The sequence below is a fragment of the Kogia breviceps genome, chromosome 8 (genome assembly GCF_026419965.1).
Source record: "Kogia breviceps isolate mKogBre1 chromosome 8, mKogBre1 haplotype 1, whole genome shotgun sequence".
NCBI classification, from domain to species: Eukaryota; Metazoa; Chordata; class Mammalia; order Artiodactyla; family Physeteridae; genus Kogia; species Kogia breviceps.
In genome coordinates this window covers 54,670,845-54,687,792 of record NC_081317.1, presented here as the reverse complement: position 1 = coordinate 54,687,792, position 16,948 = coordinate 54,670,845, and the positions used below count along the sequence as shown (strand labels likewise).

The 16,948-nt window shown below is 37.4% G+C and overlaps 1 protein-coding gene across 5 annotated transcripts in view; it reads right to left on the bottom strand.

The window, feature by feature from the left end:
- Positions 1-15,456, bottom strand: part of HAUS6 (HAUS augmin like complex subunit 6) — a 46,938-nt gene extending 31,482 nt beyond the window's left edge. The window contains exons 1-7 of one of the 5 annotated variants that reach the window (XM_067041434.1): positions 15,367-15,456; positions 10,440-10,535; positions 8,826-8,904; positions 8,184-8,316; positions 5,518-5,665; positions 4,067-4,132; positions 3,715-3,763 (exon numbers count right to left, since the gene is read on the bottom strand). In XM_067041434.1, the coding sequence (XP_066897535.1) occupies positions 3,715-3,763; positions 4,067-4,132; positions 5,518-5,665; positions 8,184-8,316; positions 8,826-8,904; positions 10,440-10,531 (567 nt within the window). In that variant the 5' untranslated portion in view covers positions 10,532-10,535; positions 15,367-15,456. Of the gene's footprint in view, positions 1-3,714; positions 3,764-4,066; positions 4,133-5,517; positions 5,666-6,050; positions 6,215-8,183; positions 8,317-8,825; positions 8,905-10,439; positions 10,536-14,824; positions 15,310-15,366 lie in introns of those variants that run through there. The other 4 variants (XM_059072933.2, XM_067041435.1, XM_067041433.1 and 1 more) reach the window with 4 other exon arrangements.
- Between the last annotated feature and the right edge of the window lie 1,492 nt (positions 15,457-16,948).

Below are 16,948 nucleotides of genomic sequence, written 5' to 3'. Positions count from 1 at the left end.
GCATACTCGTATCAGATAAAATACACTTTAAAATAAAGAATCTTACAAGAGACAAGGAAGGACACCACATAATGATCAAGGGAGCAAGCCAAGAAGAAAATATAACAATTATAAATATATCTACACCCAACATAGAAGAACCTCAACACATTAAGGCAACTGCTAACAACTATAAAAGAGGAAATCGACAGTAACACAGTACTACTGGGGAACTTTAACACCTCACTTACACCAATGGACAGATCATCCAGACAGAAAATTAATAAGGAAACACAAGCTTTAAATGACACAATAGGTCAGACAGATTTAATTGATATTTACAGGACATTCTATCTGAAAACAAAAGATTACATTTTCTTCCCAAGTGCACACGGAACATTCTCCAGGATAGACCACATCTTGGTTCACAAATCCAGCCTCAGTAAATTTAAGAAAACTGAAATTACATCAAACATCTTTTCTGACCACAACTCTGACATTAAATTACAGAGAAAAAAACGTAAAAAACATGAACACATGGAGGTTAAACAATACCTTACTAAATAACCAAGAGATCACTGAAGAAGTCAAAGAGGATATCAAAAAATACCTAAAGGCAAATGACAACAAAAACACGACAATCCAAAACCTATGGGATTGGGTGGGATAGGGAGACTGGGAGGGCAACGCAAGAAGGAGGAGATATGGGGATATAGGTATATGTATAGCTGACTCACTTTGTTATAAAGCAGAATCTAACACACTATTGTCCAATAAAGATGTTGAGAAAAAAAAAAAACACCTATGGGATGCAGCAAAAGCAGTTCTAAGAGGGAAGTTTAGAGTAATACAATGCTACCTCAAGAAACAAGAAAGGGGTTTCCCTGGTGGTGCAGTGGTTGAGAGTCCGCCTCCTGATGCAGGGGACACGGGTTCGTGCCCCGGTCCGGGAAGATCCCACATGCCGCGGAGCGGCTGGGTCCGTGAGCCATGGCTGCTGAGCCTGCACGTCTGGAGCCTGTGCTCCGCAACAGGAGAGGCCACAACAGTGAGAGGCCCGCGTACCACAAAAAAAAAAAAAAAAAAAAAAAAAAAAAAAAAAAAAAATCTTCCAACAAACAAAAGTCCAGGACCAGATGGCTTCACAGGTGAATTCTACCAAACATTTAGAGAAGAACTAACACCCATCCTTTTCAAACTTTTCCAAAAAATTGGAGAGGAAGGAACACTCCCAAACTCATTCTACGAAGCCACCATCACCCTGATACCAAAACCAGACAGAGACACTACAAAAAAAGAAAATTACCAACCAGTATCACTGATGAATACAGATGTAAAAATCCTCAACAAAATACTAGCAAACAGACTCCAACAACATATTAAAAAGATCATATACACCATGATCAAGTGGGATTTATCCCAGGGATGCAAGGATTCTTCAATATACACAAATCAATGTGATACACCATATTAACAAACCGAAGAATAAAAACCATACGATCATCTCAATAGATGCAGAAAAAGCTGTTGACAAAATTCAACACCCATTTATGATAAAAACTCTCCAGAAAGTGGGCATAGAGGGAACCTACCTCAACATAATAAAGACCATATATGACAAACCCACAGCAAACATCATTCTCAATGGTGAAAAACTGAAAGTACTTCCTCGAAGATCAGGAACAAGACAAGGAGGTCCACTCTCACCACTATAATTCAACATAGTTCTGGAAGTCCTAGCCACAGCAATCAGAGAAGAAAAAGAAATAAAAGGAATACAAATTGGAAAAGAAGTAATACTGTCACTGTTTGCAGATGACATGATACTATACATAGAAAATCATAAAGATGCTACCAGAAAACTACTAGAGCTAATCAATGAATTTGGTAAAGTTGCAGGATACAAAATTAATGCACAGAAAACTCTTGCGTTCCTACACACTAACAACGAAAGATCAGAAAGAGAAATTAAGGAAACAATCCCATTCACCACTGCAACGAAAAGAATAAAATACCTAGAAATAAACCTACCTAAGAAGGTAAAAGACCTGTACTCAGAGAACTATAAGACACTGATGAAAGAAATCAAAGATGACACTAACAGATGGAGAGATATACCATGTTCTTGGATTAGAAGAATCAACATTGTGAAAATGACTATAATACCCAAAGTAACTGACAGATTCAATGCAATCCCTATCAAATTACCAATAGCATTTTTCACAGAATTAGAACAAAAAAGTTTACAATTTGTATGGAAACACAAAAGACTCCGAATAGCCACAGCAAACTTGAGAAAGAAAAATGGACCTGGAAGAATCAGGCTTCCTGACTTCAGATTATACTACAAAGCTACAGTAATCAAGACAATATGGTACTGGCACGAAAACAGAAATATCGATCAATGGAACAGGATAGAAAGCCCATAGATAAACCCACTCACCTACAGTCAACTAATCTATGACAAAGGAAGCAAGGATATACAATGGAGAAAAGACAGTCTCTTCAATAAACGGTGCTGGGAAAACTCTGGACAGCTACATGTAAAAGAATGAAATTAGAACACTCCCTAACACCATACACAAAAATAAACTCCAAATGGATTAAAGATCTAAATGTAAGACCAGACACTATAAAACTCTTAAAGGAAAACGGCAAGACCACTTTGACATAAACCACAGCAAGATCTTTTTTGACCCACCTCCTAGAGTAATGGAAATAAAAACAAAAATAAACAAATGAGACCTAATGAAACTTGAAAGCTTTTGCACAGCAAAGGAAACTATAAAAAAGATGAAAAGACAACCCTCAGAATGGGAGAAAATATTTGCAAACGAATTAATGGACAAAGGATTAATCTACAAAATATATATACAGCTCATGCAGCTCAATATTAAAAAAACAAACAACCCAATCAATGAGCAGAAGACCTAAACAGACATCTCTCCAAAGAAGACATACAGATGGCCAAGAGGTGCATGAAAAGCTGCTGAACACCACTAATTATTAGAGAAATGCAAATCAAAACTACAATGAAGTTATCACCTCACACCGGTCAGTACGGGCATCATCATAAAATCTATAAACAATAAGTACTGGAGAGGGTGTGGAGAAAAGGGAACCCTCTTGCACTGTTGGTGGGAATGTAAATTGATACAGTCACTATGGAGAACAGTATGGAGGCTCCTTAAAAAACTAAAAACAGAATTACCATATGACGCAGCAATCCCACTACTGGGCATATACTCAGAGAAAACCATAATTCAAAGACACATGCACCCCAATGTTCACTGCAGCACTATTTACAATAGCCAGGTCATGGAAGCAACCTAAATGCCCATCAACAGACAAATGGATAAAGAAGATGTTTTACATATATACAATGGAGTACTACTCAGCCATAAAAAGAAACGAAATTGGGTCATCTGTAGAGATGTGGAAGGACCTAGAGACTGTCTTATACAGAGTGAAGTAAGCCAGAAAGAGAAAAACAAATATTATATTTTAACTCATATATGTGGAATCTAGAAAAATGGTACAGATGAACCAGTATGCAAGGCAGAAATAGAGACACAGATGTAGAGAACAACATATGGACACGAAGAGGGGAATGGGGGAGGGGGTGTGATGAATTGGGATATTGGGATTGACATATATACATTATATGTATAAAATATATAATAAGAGCCTGCTGCATAAAAAGTAAGTAAAATAAAATTCAAAAAAAAGTCTCACCTTTTGAATTTTCTCTTGTATATTACTTTGGTCATCATAAGGTTCCATTCTAGTTAAAAATTAAATAATCTCATTAGTCAGTAAAAAAACCATATGGTAATTTACCATCCAAAGAGCTAATTAATCTGCAAACCCACCCACTAACAACCATTCCTATTAAAAGCAAAAATAAAATTCAAGCTCAAAGCTATAATTTATTAGAAGAAATGGACTAGGAATCAGAATTATGTTCTTGTCCTATTATCAACTAGCTATTGATATGTTATTTTAACTAACCTCAGGTTCCTTACCGGTAACATGCAGGAGGCTAAACTAGTATCTCAAGGAACTTTCAACTCTAAAAGTCACTTACTTTTTTATCTGGTTTTGCTGTCCTATACATTCTGATCTCAAATTTTCTATTTGTTTAACTGATAATCTGCAAGAAAACATACAAAATGACAACTGTAAATCTATTACAACTAACTAGTATAGCCCACTTTGATATTTTCCCTCATTTAATATCTTTGCTCAAGGCCTCTGAGGACTACTCTTCCAAATATACCCAGTAGCTAGTCATAAAGGGACTGTAGACTCCCTTTAAGAGTTACAGGAGTGGTCTAACATATAGGCGGCTATTGAAATGGACCAGGACTTCTTGGCTCATATACTCTCTGACTTCAAGTAAAAATGTTGGAGGTCAGTTAAGACTACTCTGCTCTCTTATCCTTATCTCACATACCTAGGAGATAATTTTAAATGTTACCTAAATCAGGCAACATTGTAGTTTTAAGGAGATTTCAAAGGTTTTGGTAGCTTTTGGAATAGATAACAGCATTTAAAAAGTTATCTTACTATAGTTGTTTATAATTGTAAAAAATTGGACATAATTTATGTCTTGAGAGTAAGAACCTTGCTTGTCTTGTTTAATGCTGTAGGAATAGTGTATAACCGATATCCAGCACATATAAGTAACTCAAGAAAAAAAGTGTTGAATAAATTAACGTAAATATAAGACAGTACAAAATGGCTAAAGAAACTATGGAATACCTCTTCAACTAAGACACTAAGTAGAAATTAAAAGTAATACATTATGGCAATATGGAAAAATTTATAGAATGAAATATTAAGAGAAAAAAGGATACAAAATAGAATGAGCACTATAATCACAGCTTAAAAATTTACTTCCATGTTTAAAAGAAAAAGCACCTAAAGCAATTGAGTTTTTGAACTAAAATGATATCTTCCTTTTCTCTAAACTGTCACTTACATTATGCTTAAAGTTTTAAAACATTTTATTCAGAAGTTATCAGGCTTTAAAATGGGAAGATAACAGCCAGGGAGTTTTGAGGTAGATGTGAATTATTGCCATTGAAAGAATACTGATGAGGGACTTCCCTGGTGCCGCAGTGGTAAAGAATCTGCCTGCCAGTGGAGAGGACACAGGTTCAAGCCCTGGTCCGGGATGATCCCACATGCTGTGGAGCAACTAAGCCCGTGTGCCACAACTACTGAGCCCACATGCCACAACTACTGAAGCCCGCACACCTAGAACCCGTGATCCGCAACAAGAGAAGCCACCGCAATGAGAAGCTCGTGCACCGTGATGAAGAGTAGCCCCCACTCACCGCAACTAGAGAAAGCCCGCACACAGCAACGAAGACCCAATGCAGTCAAAAATAAATTAAATAAATAAATACTGATGGAATTAAAAAATTAACAAATAAAGTGCATACACCAATGGGTTAAAAAAAAAAGAAAGGATATTGATGACATTTGTTCAAAAAGAAAGGAATTTACATTTTCTAACTAAGTATTACTTACTGTGCATTTTCCTGGTATTTTCGAGTAACACAATCTTCTCTTTGCAAAATTTGTAAAAATCTGTTACGTGCTACATGGCATCTGGCCATGCACTTGTGCAAATCTTGTGGCTTTACATTAAATGTCTCTGTAAAATGTACAGAAGAATCTACACAGAACACAAATAAAATATAAAAAACTTAGACTTACAAGCTAATAAATATACAAATGTGAGATTATTGAGAGATTAACAACCTCATTTAACTAACAACTCCTTAAAAGCTGGTATGCCACATATACAAAAAGATACAACTAATTTCAGCAAAAGCAAGGATGACCTATTTTTAAAGGAGGCAATAAAAAAGGATATCTGAAGTTGAGTTATTTTACATAATTAAAAATTCTCAGAGTCCATATGCCCAAAGTAATTCTTATTATCACAGCATGATACATCCATGAACAAATACATTGTTATACATAAGCAACTTCTCAACTGATCTTTTAACAACAAAGGAAGAAAATCAATTAAAAGAGATGAAGTGAGATCACATCACCTTCATTGCTGCCATCAGTGTACTTTTCTTCCTAGTAAGACCAACAGGACAAGACAACCAAATAAAACCAATCTCCATTTCTCAAGTAATTCTTGGCTACGTTACTAATGATCAAAGCAGACCCTGAGAACAATCCATCTAAACATTTGAGTCCAGGTTTTCACCTGTAATAAAATGTAATAAATCCTACTTTAAGATAGCTCAATACAATAAAGATGGATATTCTGGAAAACAGTGACCCCACACCATACTTAACATTGTAAATCCAGGTCCTAGATTATCCGCAAAGAAATAACCAGAACTCCTAAATATTTAACAGGGGATGAGTTCGCTGGATGTAGAAGTCACCTAGAGACGAATATGCTGAATGAAACTGCTTTAAATGAGAAATATGACAACCCATGCTTAAAAGCCTTATGTACAATAAACTCTTGCTAAATCCAAATACACATAATTCATATAAAATAGTTTGGGTTACATGTAACTGGAATAAATCATCTAATAGAAAAGCTGGTAAAATGCTTATGTTACATTAAATTTAAAATATGTAAATGCTTATAAAGCAAGATCACATGTACATGTTTTAAAAAAGTCACACACAAACTGGAAAAAAGGTATGTGTTTGGGTGCATATATACATATATATATATACACACACACACACAATATATACTAGAACATACGCAAAACGATATATGTATAAAGTTTGTCACTATAGCATTGTTTTTATAGCAAAAGATTAGGAAAAAAGCCAACTGTTTGTCAGCAGAACTGATTTCAAAACAAACGTATGATTAAATACACTATGACACATCCATTCAAATATGCAGTTCTTAAGAGAGAGACAGAGTAAGGAAGATCTATGAACTGACATGGGATGATCTCCAATATACACTACTGCATAAAAAACACAAGATTCAAACCCAGATGTATGTCACCATTTAGAGTTTTAAAAAAAAGAATATATACACATTTGCTAGTATTATTCATTACAATGGTTGCTTCTGGGAAGCGAAACTAGGTAGTTAGAGATGGAAGACAGACTTTTCACTTTCTGATTTTTGAATCATGAGAATCTATCATTTATTCAAAATAATTAAAACATATAATATGTGCATTAAAAAAAACAAACAAACAACAACAAAAACACCTGAAAGAAAACAAACAAAAATGTCAGCAATGGTTGTCTCTAGAAAGTGGAAGATGGGATATTACTGCATCAACTTTTCCAGCTTTTACCTCCCATGTTTTATGAGCATAACTCAATTACACTGAGCAGCACACTTAGTAAGCTACAAATAGCATTCTTTTAAGTCTTAGCTGAAAAATCCAATATTTTGTTTCTATAATTTAGCAAATAGATCAAATCCCTTTAAAACAGCAATTGTGGGCTTCCCTGGTGGCGCAGTGGTTGGGAGTCCGCCTGCCGATGCGGGGTACACGGGTTCGTGCCCCGGTCCAGGAGGATCCCACGTGCCGCGGAGCGGCTGGGCCCGTGAGCCATGGCCGCTGGGCCTGTGCGTCCGGGGCCTGTGCTCTGCAGCGGGAGAGGCCACAGCAGTGACAGGCCCGTGTTCCACAAAAAAACAAACAAAAAAACAAACAGCAATTGTGAACCAAAATATTCCAACACATTGCCAGTAGCCAAAATAAATCTCTAACAAATTCAACACAACATTTAATACAATTAATTATAGGCAAACTATAACCTGCAGGTCTAACCTGGCCCACTGGCTGTTTTTCTAAGGTCAGAAAGCTAAGACTGCTTTCTACATTTTTAAGGGGTTATATTACAAAAACTAAAAATAAAAAAATAACTCACAAACTGGTATATGTGAGAGACACTCTTATGTGGTCCATAAAGTATAAAATATTTACTGTCAGGCCTTACACAGAAAATGTTTCCCAACCCCTATATTAGAACATAAGAAAATAATCTGTATTGCTACCTATGTTCATTAAAAGATGATTTCAAACTACAGTTCCAATAAAATATTAACCATTTGCCTTTTGAGGTGAAATAATATTTTTATCTTACTTTATTTTATTAAAATCTCTTAATGATTTACAAATTGTAAAAAAAATAATAAAAAGAATCAAAACAAAAAAACTCCTACTGTAAGCTTAACTTACTTTTAGAATGGGTTTTTATATAATTTATTGCAACAAATCTTGCAAAGTGATACATTAGATGAATAAACTTAGGACCACCAGGAGAAAGAAATAGTGAACCAACAACTTGAGGGAAGCTACTTCCACATTCAGCCTATGGAAAAAAGAAACAAGATGATTTGAAGACCTTAACAACAACAACCTTTATATTTATTTATATGTTTTGAAGCATAACAGGGTTTACCAGAATTATTCCATTTGAACCACAAGTTGAATTTTTGAATCCTTCTAAATTCTTGGTGGACTCAGTCACAAAAAGCAGTTAAAATTTAAAGCCACAATTATTGATACTATTTGGGGACATAAGCTAAAATAATCTATAGTAAAAAAATTTTTTCTTTAAACAAAAACTGTGATATAAATTCCCAGGAACTCAAAAATCTATTTCTAATGCACTTAGCCAACAAAGCTGGCTTTCCAAAAATATACAGAATCGCAACCAAAAACCACCAGAAAGTATTATCCTGATTAGTATTTCTTGCTTATACTGTTAGCATAAAAGCATTAAAAAGATTTCACCTCTAAAAAACTTAATGTACCTCATTAAAGCCAGAAAAAAATTACCTCTTAAACGTTTGCATCTTTCAGAAAGAAAATACTTACAGAAATCTTTTTTAACCATTCACAGCAATGTTTTCGGAATTCAGTATCACTTTTTTGGTCAAATGGAGGCCAACAAAGTCTTTAAAACAAAAATAAAAATTAGAATTATGAATAAAAAAGCAAACTCAGCAAAATTTTAAAACAGCAAACTTATCTCCTATACTAGAAATATTAATGCTAAATCAAGGCTAACATTCATAAATTTCAACTAAAAAGAAACAACAACCTGTAAGAAATTAGGTCTTTTTCTTTATGAATATCTATAGGATTGAATTGTTTAGTGCAAATAATCAATGAATATATAAGTTAACTATAGAGATGAATCACTATTAAAATTACTGAAAATCAGCTAAAGAAGACAACACTCTCAATGAATTCACTGGACTAATGCATACAGATGGTATAAATAAATTAGGATAATAATACCTGGGGAAAAAGAGAGAAAAACACATGGTTACACATGAAAAGCACAGAAAGAATGGCATAAGAGATCATGACCCTTAGAGATAACCTATATTACAGTCAGGGGTGCTACTCTTTTGTGGACAAACAAGATATGAAATTATTAAAAATTCAGTTTTAGTCAAAAATAATGAACTTTAGGGCTTCCCTGGTGGCGCAGTGGTTGGGAGTCTGCCTGCCGATGCAGGGGACACGGGTTCGTGCCCCGGCCCGGGAAGATCCCACATGCCGCAGAGCAGCTGGGCCCGTGAGCCATGACCGCTGAGCCTGCGCGTCCGGAGCCTGCGCTCCGCAATGGGAGAGGCCACAACAGTGAGAGGCCCGCGTACCACAAAAAAAAAAAAAAAAAAAAAAAGAACTTTAAAATTTGCCTATTGCTTTCCCCTTATAATGTTTTGTCTAAATTTTTATTCTGAGGCAATTATTTGATTAGGGCCCCATTTTTTTTTCGTATTTCTATAGCATAACATATATGCTATATTCATAGAAAAAATTAAGTATGCAAAGAAAAAAAGACTAAAAAGCTGGAATGTCAACAGTGATATTCTCTAGTGAGGTTTAGGAATAATTTTTACTTCCTTTAACTTTTTCTGTCTTTGCTGAACTGGTTAAAGTAAGCTGTATTTTGTTTATAATCTAGAAAAAAAATCAAAAAATCTATTTTTATTTGAGCAGAGGAAGCCCTATACCTTAATGATAGGGATTTCGAAAATATGTTTCAAATACACTTGTTCTCCTGGTCACTCATAACTTTAACTGAAGGCAAAATTAAAAAATAAATTATCACAAATAAAAACAATGCCCTAAACAATAGACTTACTATATAAGAGAATGGGGGCCCAATATAAATATTAAAACAAATTTGAACACTTTTTCTTATAGACAAAACCCAAATCACATGCAATATAACTTAGAACCAAGCTAGTGAATATTCATTTTTATATTTTTATTTTAATTTACAATAATTTTACAAAAGAAAATATCACTCAGATTTATAAAGGTTAAGTACTAAATTTGTAAGACTCAAGCCTAATTTTTAAAACATTCATTCAAAATAATAGTTGAAGTCCAAAGTTGAAATTCTGGCTTATATAAAGTCATAATCCCTTTTTAAATCCCTTACAAAAAGAAAATGAAATAACTTTTACTCACTTGAAAACTTCTTTAGTGAGAGACTGGTCAAGCGTTTGAAACAAAAAATAAGAAACTATCTGAAAGGCATCACGGTTCAACTTGTCAAACATGTTCCTAATGGTTTAAAAAGAAATAGAAGAAGGAAAAAAAAAAAAGAAAGAAGAAAAGGAAAAGGTTAAGAAATCTAAGCATCATCAAAAGCTGTGTAAGAGTCTGACCCATTAATATTTTTCATTCTGTTCAAGAGGTCAAGGCAAATTAATTTTTCTAATTCATGTATATATTTATAAACAATTAAACAATACAAGTTTTTGTTTTCATTCTGAAAATATAGATCAATTAGAAGAAAACTAGTAGAACTTGGCTTTACTGCAATGAAAACATTCTACAAAAAGAAAAGGAAAGCCTAATTAGGTAGAGAGAAAACCATGGCCTAAGATATGGTGAAAATGATGATACCCACCAACATTTTCTGACAATAAAAACAGATAAATATTTATTGAGTTTATTATTTATCAGATACTATTTTAATTAAGCAGTAACTCATCTAATCTTCACCGCAATCATATGAAGTTAATACCTGTGCTTGCAGCTTTAACATGAAGTATTTTATCTAATCCCAACAACATTAGAAAGCAGTTTGATTATCCTCATAATACAGATGACATAACAAATATATCTGAGTACTCCTGTGAACACATAAAACTATTTTCCTGAAATAGGCTTTTTTGAGTTGGAAAAAAAAGAGTTAACATTAAAATTCCCATGCTTATCCTTTTGTCAAACAACTCTTTTATCCTTGGAATGTTTCTATTCCTCAACAAATACAAATGAAGTTCCCACCTCCTTATCATCTCTCAAACCTGCTATTTTTTTCATATAGTATCCTGTTTTCTTCAACACTTCTAAGTTTTAAAAAGGTATTTCTTAAAGGTTTGCTCACACACTGGACTGAAATTTTATAAGGGAAAAGTTTACATTTGCTCTGTTCACCCCTGTATACCCAGGTCCAATACTGTGTTCAATTAATATCTGTTGAATAAACAAATGAATGGGGGGCTGAGAGTGCCTTCTGCTTTGCTCCCGGCAACTGAAGGCCTAGTAGAGCCTGGGCTGATTCCATGGAGGGGGCTGCTTATGACCTTAAGGGTCAGTGTGCTAGAGAGAACTGCAAGTACCTTCACCCTCCTCCACATTTAAAAATGCAGCTGGAAATTAATGGATGGAACAATTTGATTCAACAAAAGACTGCTGCAGCCATGTTCACCCAGCAGATGCAGTTTATGCTCCAAAATGCTCAAATGTCATCACTTACTTCTTTTCCTGTGACTCCATCCCTGGCAGCTAATCCTGCCATGGCTTTCAATCCCTACTTACCTCATCCTGGGATCGGCCTGGTCCCTGCCGAACTTTTACCAAATGCACCTATGCTGATTTCTGGAAACCCACCTCTCCCACTGCCAGGAGCTGCTGGTCCAAAACCGTTGCGTTCAGATAAACTGGAGGTATTTGTGCAGAAATATATAAATCTCTATAGGGTAGATATTAACCTTATGCATAAACATTCTTAGAGCCCAATGTTTTGAATGCTTTAAATAAGTACATCTGAATTTTAAGCTTATGGAATATAACCTCAGAAAAATGTTAGACAATTTACTACTGCAATTTTACCCTGTTAGGAAGTGCACAGTTGTGCAGTAGGTCAAACAATGTCTTAGTGTACCCAGCCACAGACTGTGCATCTCCTTTGCTATGGCAAAGAAAGTCTGGTGGGAATGCTCCTTTTAGCCAGCCTCCAGCTTTGCAGAGTGGAATTACTGTGTTCGTTGATGAGTCTCTATTTTCTAAAATAATCAAAAAGTCAGCTCTATTGGCAGCCCCTTAAATGCCTTGCCATGTATTGAACTGGAATCTGTACATGTCCGTTAGTCATGGTCCACAAGTCTGCTTGTAAAAAGCACATTGTGGGACTTCCCTGGTGGCACAGTGGTTAAGAATCCGCCTGCCAATGCAGGGGACACGGGTTCGAGCCCTGGTCCACAAAGAACCCACATGCCGCAGAGCAACTAAGCCCGTGCATCACAACTACTGAGGCTGCGCTCTAGAGCCCACGAGCCACAACTACTGAGCCCGTGTGCCACAACCACTGAAGCCCGTGTGCCTGGAGCCCGTGCTCTGCAACAAGAGGCCACTACAACGAGACGCCCGCGCACCGCAACGAAGAGTAGCCCCCGCTCGCCTCAACTAGAGAAAGCCCACGAGCAGCAACAAAGACCCAACGCAGCAATAAATAAATAAACAAACAAACACATTGCTGTGTGATAAAGACACATCTTGGACCCTAACAAAATAACCCCCTCTTGCAAACTTAGCTAATTATACTTCAGGCTGTGTATCAAGTGGAGGATTAAAAACTGGTTTTCAGCAATACTTGCATTTCAATGTAAGGAAAGCAGACAGTTTTCCTTTGGGAAGACTGATTTTTTTCTTCCTTGGAATAAAAATTTTGTTTAGGTTTATATCTCATAGTGAATATGGCTTGACATTATCCTTCAGCTTTTAAAATTTTTCCTAAATAAATGACAAAAGAATGTATACTGTTGCTCTTATACATACACTGGCAAAATAAATAAAAGCAAATCACCTTCCAAGCAAAAAAACAAAACAAAAAAACAACAAAAAAAAGCCACAAATGAATGAATCACCTTTCCTTTCCATTCCCACTGACTACTTAGTTTAGGTCTACCTAACTGCAAAGCCCTGATACCCCCTCTAATCCATTCTCTGTAATGCAGCCAGAATGATTTTTCCAAAATGCAAATCTTTTGCGCAAATGCCTAGGAATGGAATTGCTGGATCATATGTTAAATGTACATTTAACTTTATAAGAAAAGTGGCTACACAATTACATGCTCACAGAAACTAGAAATACATAGAACTGCACACCAAAAAGAATGAATTCTAACATATGTAAACATAAGTGAATCAAAATTTTTTTTTAATTTTAAAGTAAATTTGATGCCACATTCATGCTTAAAGCATTTTAAAGGGGACATCTGTTTTAGTATATCCCTCCCACTAACCAACTGAGACAACTCTAAAGACGTGAGGGGGGTGTGAATCTATAACAATGTTTAAAAATAAAAAACTATCATCACTGAACCAGAACGTGACAGATTTTATTTAATTTTCAAAGGCAGAAAGAAGACTGCAACTGAATAAGCCAGAGCAGAGAAAACTAAGATTGCCAAAACAATAGAGAGGATGCAGTGGCAATGGGAACCATCCTCAGTGGAGGCCTGGGAGAAGCTTTAAGCTTCTCTGCCATACGGTGGGGCATCAAATCATGTGAGATAGGTGGCGCATTTATTAATACATAATCATAACCTGATAAATGCTACCCACTGGTTGTCAATTTTTAGACTAGACTTCTAGACAAAACCTTTCTACATGTAAATAGTAGTAACTTCCAAACAAATAGTTACCAAACAAAACTTAATTACAGCTCTAAACCTTGACAGTAAAACAGCTCTAATACAGCTGAAAAAAGTCAAGAGGTAGAAGGCAGAGGAGGGCAGGTAAGTGTAGGTGTGCTAATTATCGTATAAAGAATAGCGAGCGTCCTTCACTGTGAAATTACATCGTGCGGAATCCAGAGATACATTTGAGATTGATACATCAAGAAACAGAGGTCTAAGCACATTATTTAAATACTGCCACAAGAAAAACGGAAATAACGTAATTGCAAAAGTCAAGAAGATTGAGAACAGGAGATAGCCCATGTATCCCAAATTTTCCCTGGCCTATAGTGGGCAAGATAATAGAGACTGTCTAAAGTTGATAAGACATAGAAATATAAACAAAGCATTAAGTTTTATGATGAGATCTGTAACATCTGTAGCAAAGCAGGAAAGGACTTTTTTTATTTTTCATCTTAATACCACTCTCTACTAGTTTTTTGCTAACTGTGGCAGGATTCAGCCTGCTATTTCAGTTAGTGAAAATCATAAACTAAAGATCAACTACCTTGAAAGTCTCCCTCGAGTCCTAAAGGCGTCTGCACCTAACGGAAGGCGTTCCCGAGTCCCTTCGTTACCAAACCGCCACACCTCTTCCTCGACTTCACAGACCACCCAGCTTCACTACCAGGGCAGGAAAAAGCCGCCCCTTCAGTTTCGCCCCAACTGCAGACTCTACTCCCCTACAAAGCGCTCCCGGGAACGACCCGTAACAGACAGTCTCCTGCCACCAGGCTGGCTGCCACTGGGAGCACGAACTTTGCAGCCAGTGCCGGGCCACAGTAACCGACTTAATTCATCAACCTTCGAGGTCCGCAACAAGGCGGGTCACGCCAGCACTGCCAGGCTCAGACTCCCCTGCCCCGCCGGCCCCGGCCTCCTTACACTCCGAGGTGCGTGTGCGACACGATCTTTCCACCGGCTATGGTCGCCGAGCCCGGCTCGAAGCCGAGCGCCCGCAGATACATCCAGAGATGCTCCTTCTCGAAAGAAGGGACCGAACTCATCTTCGCGGTAGGCAGGGCCCGGCAAAGGAAGAAAGCGCAGGCTTCAAAGACTGCGAGGGCCCCTCAGGCTTTTTCCTTACGGACAGCCTGAGATGGCGGCGGCCCCTCCATTGCCACCGCCTGATCCTCTCTCGCCCGGAACCATTTCGCCTCAAATGGCCTGAGACTCTAAAGTCTCAGGGAAACAGAGCCTCTAACGGTAATACGGCACAGCATCCAAAGCGAAGCCACGACAAACCAAGCGTCCCGCGCTTCCGGAAGAGCGATTTGCGCCGGCGGCGCCCGGCTTCCGGAGGAGGAGGAGCTTCTTTAGAGGACCGTGTCTCCCGCCATGCAATGCCCCTTGCCTCGGTCTTTTCCGGTCAAGACCAGCCGAGAACATACAAGACCCACAAGGCACTGCGGGGCTGGCGAACTTACTCGTGATTGCGGGGTTTTGCTGGCGTCCTGGGGCTTCGCGTTTTCTGATCCTTTTTTTCCTATCTTTGTGGTTCCTTTGCTCGTACATGCCTATTACGATAAAAACCATAATCTGTTCACTAGTAGAAAAAGCTTGGATTTCCTCAGCTGTTCTCACTACATGTGTAACCCTGAGCAAGTCGCGTAACTTCTAAGCCTGGGATCTATTATTAGTAAAATCTTGTTTGCCCTCAAGTGATGAATGTTCCTTTCATCTCCTTGCTCTACAAAATCTGGCTCTCCCCTACGCATACACCTTTCCCCTGCAGCCCTGTCAATTGATGACTGCTTTCTCCTCCGCATGCCATATACAGCAGAACCTGGAAATGGGGTAGATAGCCTACTTATTTCTCATTAACACTTTAGGCAATTATTGCCTTGCTAAAGCCACCAGCTGATTTGATAAGTATGCTATCACCCACAAGTCTTCCTTGTGGAGGTCAAGTGTAAGATCTCCAGGTTGCTGGACCTCATTCTGAGATTTAGCCCTAATTCTCTGTCTCTCTCCGAACATTACTCCTGGAATAATTTTTGATGATTTCAGTATCCATGTAGGTAATCTTTACAGTGCCCTGGCCTCTCAGTTCCTCGAACTTTTCTCAGCACCCTGGCCCCTTTGTGTCTTTGCCAGATTTATCCGGCAGAATCCAAATGGCTATTATATCAATTCTCTGCCTACTCCGTACCTGCAGCTTAGCAGCTAAATGCAATTATGATGCCTGGCATTACCCAAAATTCATGACAACTGAAGTAGACTCTTAGGCCTGCCCTCTCCACCCTACTATTTCCCCCAAATCTCACTCTCCATACAATTACATGTATATTCTTCCCTCCTTTAAACTTCCAATACCCCCCCTTCCTCCTCACTCTTAATGATGTCCTTTGTTCTTAATTGATAGATGCTTCCAAAAACGAACCTCCATCAATAGTTTACCAACCTGCCTATATCTTTGCCCATATAGTCTTCCTTGTCTTTCGTTAATCCAGGTGAATTAGGGTGTGCCTACCTAAGACCAGTCCTCTCACACATTCAATAGACTGTATTCTCTTTCTCACACACAAGGAGTTTGCTCCAGCATTGTCCTCTACTCTCTCCTGCAGCATCATCAGTTCTTCCCATCAGTATATAAACATGATGTAATATCTTCCATCATTAAAAAAAAATCCTTTGACCCCAATGCCTTTCTAGCTATCAGTCCATTTCTCTTCATAGCAAAACTCCAAAAAGTTATCTATATCTACCTCACTGCTAGTGGTAACTTTCCAAAGGCACTTGAATCAATTAGTGTTCTTTGGCTGCAAGCAGCAAAACTGACTCTGAAGGAGTTTTATCGGATGGTCCTGAATAACATAAATAAAGAACGGAAAGGCCAGAAAATAAGGTTCAGGAAACAGCAGGTCCATGTACCACTCCACTCAAGATATGTACCCCAGGCACTCCAATTTACTTTTTAAAAATAGCTTAATGTATCTTTAAAAGTGAACATCATCATAGCTATCACCCAGAACAAGAAATAAAAGTTCTCCATCCATTCCAGAAACC